This window comes from Schistocerca serialis, chromosome 10, assembly GCF_023864345.2.
Source record: "Schistocerca serialis cubense isolate TAMUIC-IGC-003099 chromosome 10, iqSchSeri2.2, whole genome shotgun sequence".
Classification (NCBI taxonomy): Eukaryota; Metazoa; Arthropoda; class Insecta; order Orthoptera; family Acrididae; genus Schistocerca; species Schistocerca serialis.
The window spans coordinates 205390966-205403084 of NC_064647.1; the positions used below are offsets into that span (position 1 = coordinate 205390966).

The 12119-nt window shown below is 43.4% G+C and overlaps 1 protein-coding gene across 1 annotated transcript in view; it reads right to left on the reverse strand.

Annotated features, from left to right (window-relative positions):
- LOC126424891 (serine/threonine-protein kinase PAK mbt) overlaps positions 1–12119 on the reverse strand; it is a 113394-nt gene that overhangs the window by 38065 nt on the left and 63210 nt on the right. Inside the window, exons 3-4 of the mRNA XM_050087723.1 lie at positions 10875–11156; positions 409–777 (exon numbers count right to left, since the gene is read on the reverse strand). Coding sequence (XP_049943680.1) covers positions 409–777; positions 10875–11156 — 651 coding nt within the window. The remainder of the gene's footprint in view (positions 1–408; positions 778–10874; positions 11157–12119) is intronic.

The following is a 12119-nucleotide window of genomic DNA, read 5'->3' on the forward strand; positions in this document are numbered from 1 at the left end:
AACTCAGAGAAACTGCTATGGGAGGGGGGATACAGGAAGCACAGGTTACCAAGCAGACATAAAAGTCGAGTACATTACACTCAGGAGCTTGTTCCACCCCTGGCTAGTCAATTCTGCACTCAGCCACAGTCAGGCACTGGTAGTCCATTTTTTGGTGGTTGTGCCCACACGAAGGACTATACCGAAGTTACAACATAGCTAGTATACGACACGACTCTTTTCGCAGGCAGCCCCAATCTCAGGTGAGACACGGTATGCCTGTAACAGGACTGGAGTAGGACCTAAGGAGTGGGTGCACAGAACATGTCTCTTACACGGGACTTCCACAAACACGGGACCTACCAGACGAGGGTTTAGAAGCACATGCGACACAAATACACACAGGTCGTATCACTTCACCGAAATTACCTGCTCGTGGGTGAGCCTCTGTTGCTCGTGCTGTGGCGGTTTAGCTCCTCCCCCACTGCCGGCGGCAGCAGCCTGGGGGGCGACACCAGACGACGGCTGCGGTGTGGCAGCAGTGGGCGGGAGCTGCGCCTGTGCCGGCGGTAAGTGCTGCTGCGGGGGCGGCTGGTGGGGCGGAGGCGGGTGCTGCTGCTGGGGCGACGGGCCGAGCGGCGAATGGTCCCTGCTGCCCCCGACCGCAGGCCGCACGTGGCCGTGGTTGTGGTTGTGATTCCTGTCACGATCCGCCACCGCGTGCGGCTGTGCCTCGCCGACATTAGGGGTAGCGGCGTGGTGCGACGTTCGTCCATCCGTGGGGGGCAAGTGGCTGACCTGTAAAACAGAAAGCTTTCATTCATCTGTGATGTCAACAAAAGAAAAAAAGAAAACTCTGAATGGCAACACTGTGATGTCAGTAAAGCAAATTATACAAACCTCTGCCATGTTTTACGTTATTAAAACCCGCGGGGCACGGAGTAGGATAAGTACATCTGTTCTCAACTGAAACTTTGGTTTGGACAACATTGGTTTACTAACCACAGACCTATTGGAGGTGGTACGCCCTTACACAGGAGAATTTTCATCTTAGTTGAAGGGCCAGAAATATGCTGGATCCCACGTTTCTGTAGGAGTCTACCAATCTTACCAGATAATGGGCCAGCATAAGGTAGATACTCGACTACTGGATTCTCGTCCCCAGTCCCAGTCTCAGTCTCAACCTCTTTCTCTATCAAAATAAAAGAAGTCAGAAAACCTAATAAATAGGAACAGAGGTTTCCATTTAAATAAGGTTTGGGGTCGAGCACTCAATTTCTTAAGATCTCACTAGCCATCACATTCACCAGACCTGGAAGACATTAAGAGAATTTGCATTACAAAGCATATCAGTGCAGGCTCTGAAAAACAAAGAAAAATCAAAGGGCATTTGGGCATCGGGAATGGAACCCGTCTATAAGTAGCACTGCACAAATAGTTCATAGTCTGGTTGAATTTTTTTGGTTTATGTTTTGCTTTAGGGGGCAAAAAAACAACTGGGCACATAAGCACGAGGTCAAAACTACAGAACACAAAGACAGAGAGGAGTTAAAAAACGACTATACAACAATTCCAATTGACGTAATAGAAGACAACTAAAAACTGGTACATGGAGAAAGGGCTAAAAAATACACCATACGGAAACTGAGGTCCAAAACTAAAAATTAAATGGCCTTTGCCATATTGCTTTGGCGGATAAAAAGTAAAACGCGGTCGACAGCCCATGTGTCATTTGCTAAAATGGCTGATAAATCAGACAGCAAACCCAAGCTGGAATATAAACAGTTAATAAATGGGCATTCCATACGAAGTGGTGGACCGTTAAAACCTGGGCACAATGTGTACAAAGAGGTGGGGTGGCACCACTTATCAAATGATTATGGCTAGAAAGGCAGTTCCCAATAGGCAGCCTAGTTAAAATGACCTCCTCTCGGCGGGAGGGCCGAGAGGAGATCGTCCAAGCTGCTGGGAGAGACGGAGCTTATTCCCGTGAAGGTAGGGCCATTGGCATGCCACCTGCTGACAAACAGCAACACAGAGATGATCGGAGGGAATATAGGTACTCGCGGGCTGAGGTATGAGGACTGCAGTCTTGGCAGCAGCATCAGCAGCTTCATTTCCTGGCAGACCGACATGACCAGGAACCCACACAAACATCACACTGGGTCCACCAAGAATGAGCAAGTGACAGTGTTCCTGGACCCGCTGCATTAAGGGATGGGCGGTGTACAGCGTACATAGACTTTGAAGGGCGCTGAGTGACTCTGAGCAGAGAACATAATTGAAAGGCTGTGTCGCCAGATGTTCTCAGTGGCCTGATACGAGGTGAAGAGCTCGGCTGTAAATACTGAGCAGTTTGCTGGAAGTCGATACAGAAAGACACAGGTGCCAATGATGAAGGCACACCCGACCCCACAGTCAGTCCAAGAGCCATTAGTGTATACAAAGGTATTATTGTGAAGATCCTTGCAAAGGTTGTGAAACTGAATTTTTGTAGTATACAAGAAACTTGGGTCTTAACTTATTCTAGCCTTTATATACCATTCCTTTTTCCTCTTACGCAAGATTTTAATTCTCTTAGTAACCGTGGCTTACTTTTATACGGATTTTCTGGATATCTCTTTAGGACAGAGGCTTTCAAATAATGACACAAATTTACTGTGGAATGAACTGAATTTGACCCTGGCATCTGTTTCTACACATACATAATCCCCTACTATCTCTTTCAACTTATTCTGAAAACACTATATCCTGTTCTCATTAATAAGCCTCACTGCTTTTGGTATGAACCTGCCTCAGGGCTGTCAGGTGTTATATTGTTTATATCCATTAATGGTGCACGATGATCAGGTAGTACATTAACAATTGGGTACACATTAACCCTTTCACTGCTCCAGACGTAAATATACGCTAATCGTTTCAGTGCTCCAGACATATATATACTATTTGCTATAAGAATTACTTATAACGGTTTCCTGTTACAGTCGTACAGTTACGTATAATGCCAACAATCGGGCCAGCGAGTCGGAGGTAACTGTTGCGCAAGTATGCAGTTTAATTGTTGAAATACTAGGAAATACCTGAACGACTATTGAATGCTGAATACTCTTTCTGCTGAGTTCATTCATATCGCTATAGTACCTAGTTTGTGATCGGCCGTTTCCGCGTCAACGAATAAAATGACGTGACGTTACCGTCCGTTTACAGACGATGAGCTGCTGAGTATTCTAAACCAAAGTGACGATGAGGACATCATCATGCCCAATCCAGCTGATTATGGGTGGACAGATAATGACGACGACAAGCTGGCACATAAATCTGTCACCACAAATATAAGAAATATTTGTGAACCAACAAACGTTGAACCAGTAAATGCAAATCCAGATTTTGATGTTATCGTCGATTCTTTCTCTGATTCCGAAGAAGAGCCTGAGCATATGCCTGAAAAATCTCCGAAGAGACACAAAACAGTTGATTTTAGATGGAAAGACTCTGATTTGGACCATAAAGTGTATAATTTCGATAACAGTGGTTCCGATCGCAAAATCATCAATTTATATGATTTATGTATTGTACACGACTGCTTCCAAGTTTTTTTTTTTTTAGCCAAGAAATTGTGAACTACATAGCTGAGCAATGTAATTTATATTATGAACACCTTTGCAATGATGCCAGTGAAAAATCAAGACTGCGACATTGGAAAAACACAAACAGTGACGAAGTTTACTGTCTCCTTGCTGTAAATTTTCTGATGGCTCAAGTGAGAAAAAATGAAATAAACAGTTATTGGATCAATGATCAGTTACTGTCTACTCCAATGTTTGCGCAAATCGTGCCGAGAGATAGATATCTTCTGTTACTTAGAATGTTACATTTTGCTGATAACAGTAAGGACCCTGGAGATGACAAAATCTGGAAAATACGCTGAATCGTGGATCACTTAAGAAAAGTATTTCCAGGTGCTTTCTATCCTTTTAAAAATTTGTGCATTGACGAAAGTTTAGTTCTCTTCAAAGGTCGTGTCTTCTTCAAGCAGTACATTCCCTCCAAATGCCTCAGATCTGGTGTATATTTTTTTGTGTTATGTGATTGGGAAACTGGTTATATTCTCGACTTTATTATTTATGTGGGTGCAGCAACAGACATAAAAAAAGAAACTGACTTCGGTGTAAATGGTGGAATACCTGGGAGCATTGTTCTCACTTTGCTTGAACGTTACCTTGGTAAAGGTCACACATTATATGTTGACAATTGGTACACTAGCCGAACGTTATTTTGTTATTTGCATGGCAGAGTGACTTAATGTCAGTGGAACTGTGAGAACAAACCGCAAAGGCATGCGTGCTTTATCAAAAAAACTTAGAAAAGGTGAGATCGAGTTTATGTCAACAGATAAACTTCTTGCTCTGAAGTGGCAGGACAAGCAAGAAGTGAGGATGCTTTCAACTCTTCATACAACCGAAATTACAGTGACTGACAAAACTGACAGAACCACGAATGAACCAGAAACAAAACCAGCTTGCATCGTAAGCTACACTGAAAATATGGGGGCCGTCGACAGGAGCGACATGATGCTAAGTTCAGTACAATGTGTATGAAAAACTGTAAAGTGGTATAAAAAAGTATTTTTTTCATTTGGTGGATCTGTCTCTGCTCAATGTGCATGCATTATATAAAACTCAAATGGGACGAAATCTTTCAGTATCTGATTTTCAACAGAAACTTATCAAGCAGATCCTAGAGATTCACCACCAACTGCAAACAGAGGGATGTCATGGAAGGAGATCGACTGATGGTGACAATCCCTTACGCCTAACCGAGCGCCACTTTATCTCGCTAATCCCAGGAACTTCAAAGAAAAAGGCCGCCCAGAGAAGGTGTATTGTATGTGCAAAACATGATAAACGAAGTGACACAAGATACATTTGTGTAAAATGTAATGTGCCTTTATGCTTGAAGTATTACTAATGTAATATGTTTTGTATTTTTTTTTTCTCTCCTAATAAAGTACCTTTTTTGAACAAAATAAGGCTTTCTGAACAAAGATTTAAAAAAAGGAAAGATTTACACCGACAATACTGGATTTTGCGTCTCATTTTTATCTCAATAATAACGGAAGACTGCTACAGTTATATATACACGCACCGGGTGAAAATATCGCACACAGGGCAGGAGCCACAGAGTAAATGTGCAGTGAAAGGGTTAACTGTTCCAGCCTGAGCACTGTCAATAAAAATGTTATCCCTTCAGTATCCTACTATCTGGCTCCACACTAGTAGGAAAACTGACTAATGAACTGAGATTGAAACGCACGAATAATGATTACAGCTCATTTTTACTGTCTGTTTCTTTTAAAATTTAAACTGAAATCTCCTCAAATTCGTAAATGTTTCTTGTCTGACAGGTAACTCAATAACACATCTGTATTTCTCTCTAGAGGGGCTCTGCAAACTTACAATTTCCACAGAAGTATTCTGCAGTACGAGCTCACAAGCACTTGCTTCTAGGTTCTGATTGACACACAAACTACTTGCTTCAAAATTTCTGAATTTGTGTCCAGCTTTCACATATGTCCTTTCTCCATGTTAACTTTACACAAAAATGATGCTGGTCTATATTATCACTGATGTTTAACTTCACCCCTCTGATTACATAATGTTCAGAGAGATAGAAAACATCTATCACTTCAGATTTTTCCACATCTTTTACACATACAAGAAGCTCCTGTATGTTGTTTTCCAACCCACTAATGTTATGGAGAAACAAAGTAATTTTATTCTTCTGGAAACTGTTACATATATTACGGTCCTGTTCAGCACCACTTTCTTTTGATACTGTCTGTCTGTAACCTGATTCTACACTAAAAACTGTATCTCTCTGACTAAAGTATCCACTAGTATTTTCTTTTATGTGCAAGTGCCCTCCGACAAAGAACCTGCTGCAACACGATTTGTGTCATTTACATGGAATCATAGGTCTTTGTACTTAAGGAGACGACGTTGAGGACTCAGCATATTATTCAGATGTGGCTGTGATATTGAAAATCTTCTCTCTCTTTCTCCGCCAGTTGATAACATCAAGAACAGAAAAATTTGTTCAAGAATTTAATTCTGGACTTATTCGAGCAATTAAAGGATTTCATTGACATACGAAGACAACTGACAGAAGACCATCCTCAGAATGGATATTTCTGTCCCATGTTCGATAACAACTTCATGGCTGTATTTGCACCTAGCAGGTACTCCAGTGTGTCCATGTCTGTGTCGATGCCGCTCATGCCTGGCGGGGGAGGAGACCAATAAGACATATTAGCAGCTGACCAGCCTTATTACCACCCACAACATTCTCACCAAATGCCAGCAACGCCTGCACATTCCCACACACAGGACATGCTACCGGATAGACAAATCGGTTATGGAGCTTTTGGAGTAGTTTGGGCGGTGACGGACTCGAGGGACGGGCAACGCGCCGCACTCAAGAAGCTGCCCAACGTCTTCCAGTCGCTCATCTCGTCCAAGTGCGTCTTCTGGGAGCTCAAAATTCTCTGCGTCTTCAAGCACGAGAACGTGCTGCCCACGTTGGACATTCTCCAGCAGCCGCATCTTGACTTCTTCCAGGAAATCTATGTGATCACAGAACTCCCATAGAGTGAACTACACAAAATAGTAGTATCTCCCCAGTACCTGTCTGCTGACCACATCGGAGTCTTCCTCTACCAGATCTTCAGAGGTCTGAAATACCTGCATTCTGCAAGCATCTTGCACCACAATATAAAACCGGGGAATCTACTTGTCAACTGCAATTGTGTCCTCAAGATCTGCAACTTCGGGTTGGCACCCGTAGATGAGCCAGACCAGTCAAAGCACATGTCGCAAGAGGTGGTGACACAGTACAGTCTCCATTACCCCCTGCTAATCTGTCCTTCCCCCTTCTATTGATATGCAGGCCCAGATGTGTATACCCCATTCTCTCCGTTTCAATGAGACTGTTTTAGTCAAAAGCTCTTCATTAACCCAGGTCTGGTCATAGTACTGTAAAACCTCCACTTCAGTGACAGCCCTTTCTCCTTCTATACTTTTCTCCTCTTCCCTTCACCCCTCCCTCAGCATAGCCTCTTGCAGCAGCATTTAGCAGCCCTATTCTGTCCCATGTTCCTACAGGCAGCACTAGCATCTTTTCCCACCCCATATCATTTCTGAGCACCCACCACCCACTACCACAGCTCACCTCAGACACTGTCGCAGTCGGTCCTTAGTTCCTGAAGACAACCGTGACTCTGTGTGTGTGTGTGTGTGTGTGTGTGTGTGTGTGTGTGTGTGTGTGGTTTAAAAAATACCACCCTGGACTGGAACAACTGAACCACTTCTTTCCTCAGGGCTTTTATTATCTATTATAATGCCCAGGAATGAGGTACATCGTATTCAAGAACAGTGTTCTACCACACACTCAACCTCCACAACAACTTATTCCATCCCTATGCCACTACCAGTCCCAACCCCATGCCATAGCTATCATGGTGAGAAGCAACTTGTCCTTTTCATAATAAATTCCAACATGGACTTTTCACTGTTTGAGATTTTCATATTACTCTTATTCCATCTTGAATTTTTCACTGTTAGATAGCTATTTAACTATTCATTTTTTGTTGTGATACATATATTTCCTGACAGCAGATTTAGGTCATCTTACTATTTAGCACTTAGAAAATAATCAATTATTGATAATATAATATAAATGGATAGATAAAAAATCTGCTTACCAGGCGGCGGCAGGGAAACACACACACACACACACACACACACACAAGGATTTAACTAAGCTTTCAAAGCCAGTGGCTCCTTCTGGCAGAAGAGTTGAAGGGGTAGGAAGAGGGGTGAATGAAAAGGACTGAAGACATTTAGGGAAAGGGGTACAGTTTAGAAAAGTCACCCACAACCCTGGGTCAGGGGAGACTTATTGGACGTGATGGGAAGGAACGACTGATTGTTGGGCACTGTACCGGATGAGATTTGAAAACCTGATAGCTTGAAGGTGGAAGACGGGGTAATATGCGAGACAGAGATTACTGCTAAAACATCGTGCATGAGTTAATAAGAGTGAAAAGCTAAATGCATTGTACCTAACAAAAGGTTGGAGATGGGGACGGCAAAAAATAGATGAATCAGAAAATCAAAGATGTAGGGAACTAAAATGGAGTGAAGAAAGAAGTAGTTACTGTGAATAAATGCTGATATGGAAGGAATTAACATAAATTAAGGCCAGGTGGATGGCGAGAACCAAGGACCTGTTGTAGTGCTAGTTCCCACCTGCGGAGTTCTGAGAAACTGGTGTCTGGGGGAAGAATCCAGATGGAGCGTTTAGTGGAACTGGCACCAAGGTCATGGCTGTCATGTTGTACAGCATGCTCTGCAACACGATATTGTGTGTTGCCTGTAAACACCCTCTGCCTATCCCCATTAATCCTGACTGATAGTCATCCTGATGTAAAAGGCTGAACAGTTTTTGCATAACAGCTGATTTATGACGAGTCGTTTCGAGAGGGCAAGTTTTGCACGGGGGACAGTCACAGCAGTAGGAGCCACAGGTTAGGCAGATGGGTGCAGAAGGAGCATTGGGTCTGACAAGGATGTTGTGGAGATTGCAACGAAAAGCTATTCTAGGTGTGGTGGGCAAAATATCAGACAGAGATGATCTCATTTCAAAGCCTTGTTGAAGTAGCTGATTGGTACATCCAGACCAGGATAATACTGGGCGACAAGTGGTCTGCTCTGAAGTTGTTTTTTGGAGGGATCAGCAGTACCAGCATTGGATGTGATGGCCTGGGTAATCTGCTTTTGAATTAGGCTGTTGGAATAATTACAGCTAGTGAAGACGGAAGCGAGAGTGGTGGTGTCTTGCTGTAAAGAGCCTGCATCCGAACAAATATGTTTGCCTCAAATGCCAAGGCTGTATGGGAGGGAACATCTGACATGGAAAGGATGGCAACTGTCAAAATGTAAGTACTGTTTCTAGAATGAAATTTTCACTCTACAGCAGAGCGTGCGCTGATATGAAACATCCTGTCAGATTAAAACTGTGTGCCGGACCAAGACTCGAACTTGGGACATTTGCCTTTCGCAGGCAAGTGCTCAAGTCTTGTAAGTACTGTTGTTTGTTAGTAGGTCTGATGTGGATGGAAGTGTGTAGCTGGCCTTCAGTGAGGACGAGATCAACATCTAGGAAAGTGGCATGGGATTTGGAACAGGAGCATGTGAAGTTTAAATGGGAGAAGGTATTTAGAGATTCGAGGAATTTTAACAGGTCCGTCTCACCATGAGTCCATACGGCAAAGATGCCATTAATGTGTCTGAACCAAACTAGAGGCTGAAGGCTTACGGATCCCAGGAAAGCGCCCTCCAAGTGACCCATGAAAAGGTTGGCACAGGAAGGAGCCATCCTAGTTCCCATGCCCATACCCCTGATCTGTTTGTATGTCTGCCCCTCAAAGGTGAAGTAATTGTTGGTAAGTATAAAGTTGACTAAGGTGAGCAAGAAGGATGTCATAGGCTTGGAATCAGGTGGACATTGACTGAGGAAATGTTCAGCAGCATAGAGACCATGTACATGGGGGATGTTGGTATACAGGGAGATGACATCAATGGTGATAAGTAAGGTGGGAGTGGGATGGGCACAGGTTTCAGACACTCTAGGAAATGGTTGGTATCTTTAGTGTAGGAGGGTACTATGGGTCGCAGGTGTTTATCAACTAAGGCAGATATACATTTGTTGGGTTCTCTGAGGCCAGCAACCACTGGACAGCCAGGATGATTGGGTTTGTGGATCTTAGGAAGAAGGTAAAAGGTGGTGGTGTGTGGTTTGAGTGAGATAAGAAGTTCTATGGCTTGAGGAGTAAGTAAATTTGTATAGACAGGTGTGGTGTTATTTACACAAATGTACGCTGTAGGTTTTACTATTTTCAACAAATGAAGCAAAAGCAGGCTGCCAAAAGAACATTGCTACAAACTCTAAAACATCCTTTTACATGGAGGAAAAATGTTTTCCCATAGAATAATTTCACACATAATCTGCAAAAAAATATCACCATCAGTGGGTTTCAAACTCAGGACCTTTAGCACAGCAATCCGACACTCTACCAACTCACCTACCACAGATCTTCATATTCAGTACCCACAGATATGGTTTGCCTATACTCCATAGTTCTGGTGTTACTTTTAGTTACCGTTTACGTATCTTCAACTGAACGACAGCACAAAGCAAAAACTAAATCAGTGTTTTGGTTGATACTCTTATCAACACACAACATTTGGTACTGATCTGAATGTCTGACATCATCTGGAGGTTCAGGTGTCAGACTCATCACACTCGCTGAACTATGGCAGGCAGAAAGGAAGGTGATACAGCACTGACATAACAGCAGCATCTTGATTTCTAATATAAGCAACCCTCAACATTAAAGTCTCACTCACTCACTCACTCACTCCCTTTCTCTCTCTCTCTCTCTCCAAAACATGGGCACATCCCCCCACCCCACACACACAGCATTAATCTCCTTTTATTATTTTATTTTAACTTTCTGTCACTACAGTCACCAGTTAACCTAAGAGAGGAAAGTAGTAATGTCACCATCTGTCTGTGAACTGTGTAAACTTTGTACTGTGTGTAATCATATTTTAACTCTTTGTGCATTAAAATTTTCCAAGGCAGAGCTTGGAGAACAGATGATCATTTGACCAAGTGAGCATGGAAAAGCACTAAAAAACACTCTTGCTGGCCAGTACACAGATTCAGGCTCATCTCCTCCATTCTAAAACCTAGCGCACTGCACATTCAGCTGTACAGGTATACCTGTGACTAGCTAGTAGCAGCACAGTACGAGAAGAGAGAGCACCACCCACCTTGGTGTTTATGTTGTGGGTGTGGGGCGGGTGCTGGTGGGGCGCCTGCTGATGCCACTGGGGCTGCTGCGGGCCCGGCGTGGCAGGCGACTGCGACACAGGCGGGCGGTACGCCCCTGTCACGGGTCCCACGGTGGGGGAGGTGGCAGCAGGAGGTAGGTTGCCGTTCGCCAGGTTCTGCTGGTACGCCGAAGCCGGGGTGCCGCGGTAGTCGCCACCGGCCTCAGCAGTGCGGCTGCTGCCGGTCAGCCAGTCTCCGCCTTCTGGTGAGGACTGCTTCAGCTGCCATGAAAGGGAAAGTGTTCACTGTCAGGCTGGAAACATGGTAGCATGTATTTAAATCAAAAAGGGTAATGAAACCATTTAATAGTTGGTGCAAAAGTTCACAGCGTTTCTGTTTTGCATGTTGATATTTCGGTTGCTATGGGTTTATTATCGGCTGTCATTTACTATTTGTCACTCACTGACACTATTTGAGTTTACATATTGTCATTTTGTCATTTTGTCATTTGGAGGTAGTGAGTGGAGCTGTGTGTGCTAGAAAATTGAGTGCCAAGCAGAGAAATCTGAACATTTGCAATATATTCTTTGGTTCTATTTCGGTAGAGGGGTGACAGCAGCAGAGAAAGGCAGAAACATTTGTGCTGTATATGGGAAAAATGTCATGGGACACAGCATGACAAGAAAATGGAAGGAGAATCATTTGGACTAGTGACTATTCATATTCAGGAAGAGCTTTGGGGCTCGATGAAGATTATTTAAATGCATTAATCCACAATGATCCAATCACTTAGTCGAGAACTGGTAAATGTGATGAAATGTGACCATCCCACCATCGTGCAACATTTGCATGCAATGGGGAGATTTCAAAAATCATGTGTACGGGTACAGCAAGCTCCAAGCCAAAATCACAAAAGTCAGCGAGTTCTTGAACATGCTATAAGTTCGAATATAATAAATTTCCTCACGGAAGAAAAGCTTATACGCATAAACCGACACGGATTTAGAAAGCATCGTTCATGAGATACTCAGCTCGCTTTTTCTCCGTACATTATCTTGCACACCGCAAATGAAGGGCAAGAGCAGGTGACATATTCCTAAATTGACACAGAACCACAATGCAAACTTGTAACAAAGGTCTGAGCAAACGGAATAAGTTCTCACATATGTGGCATCATGAATAAAAAATGAAATATAACATTATGTGTTGAGTGAACTTAAATATGTTAAAAAACCATTTCCACA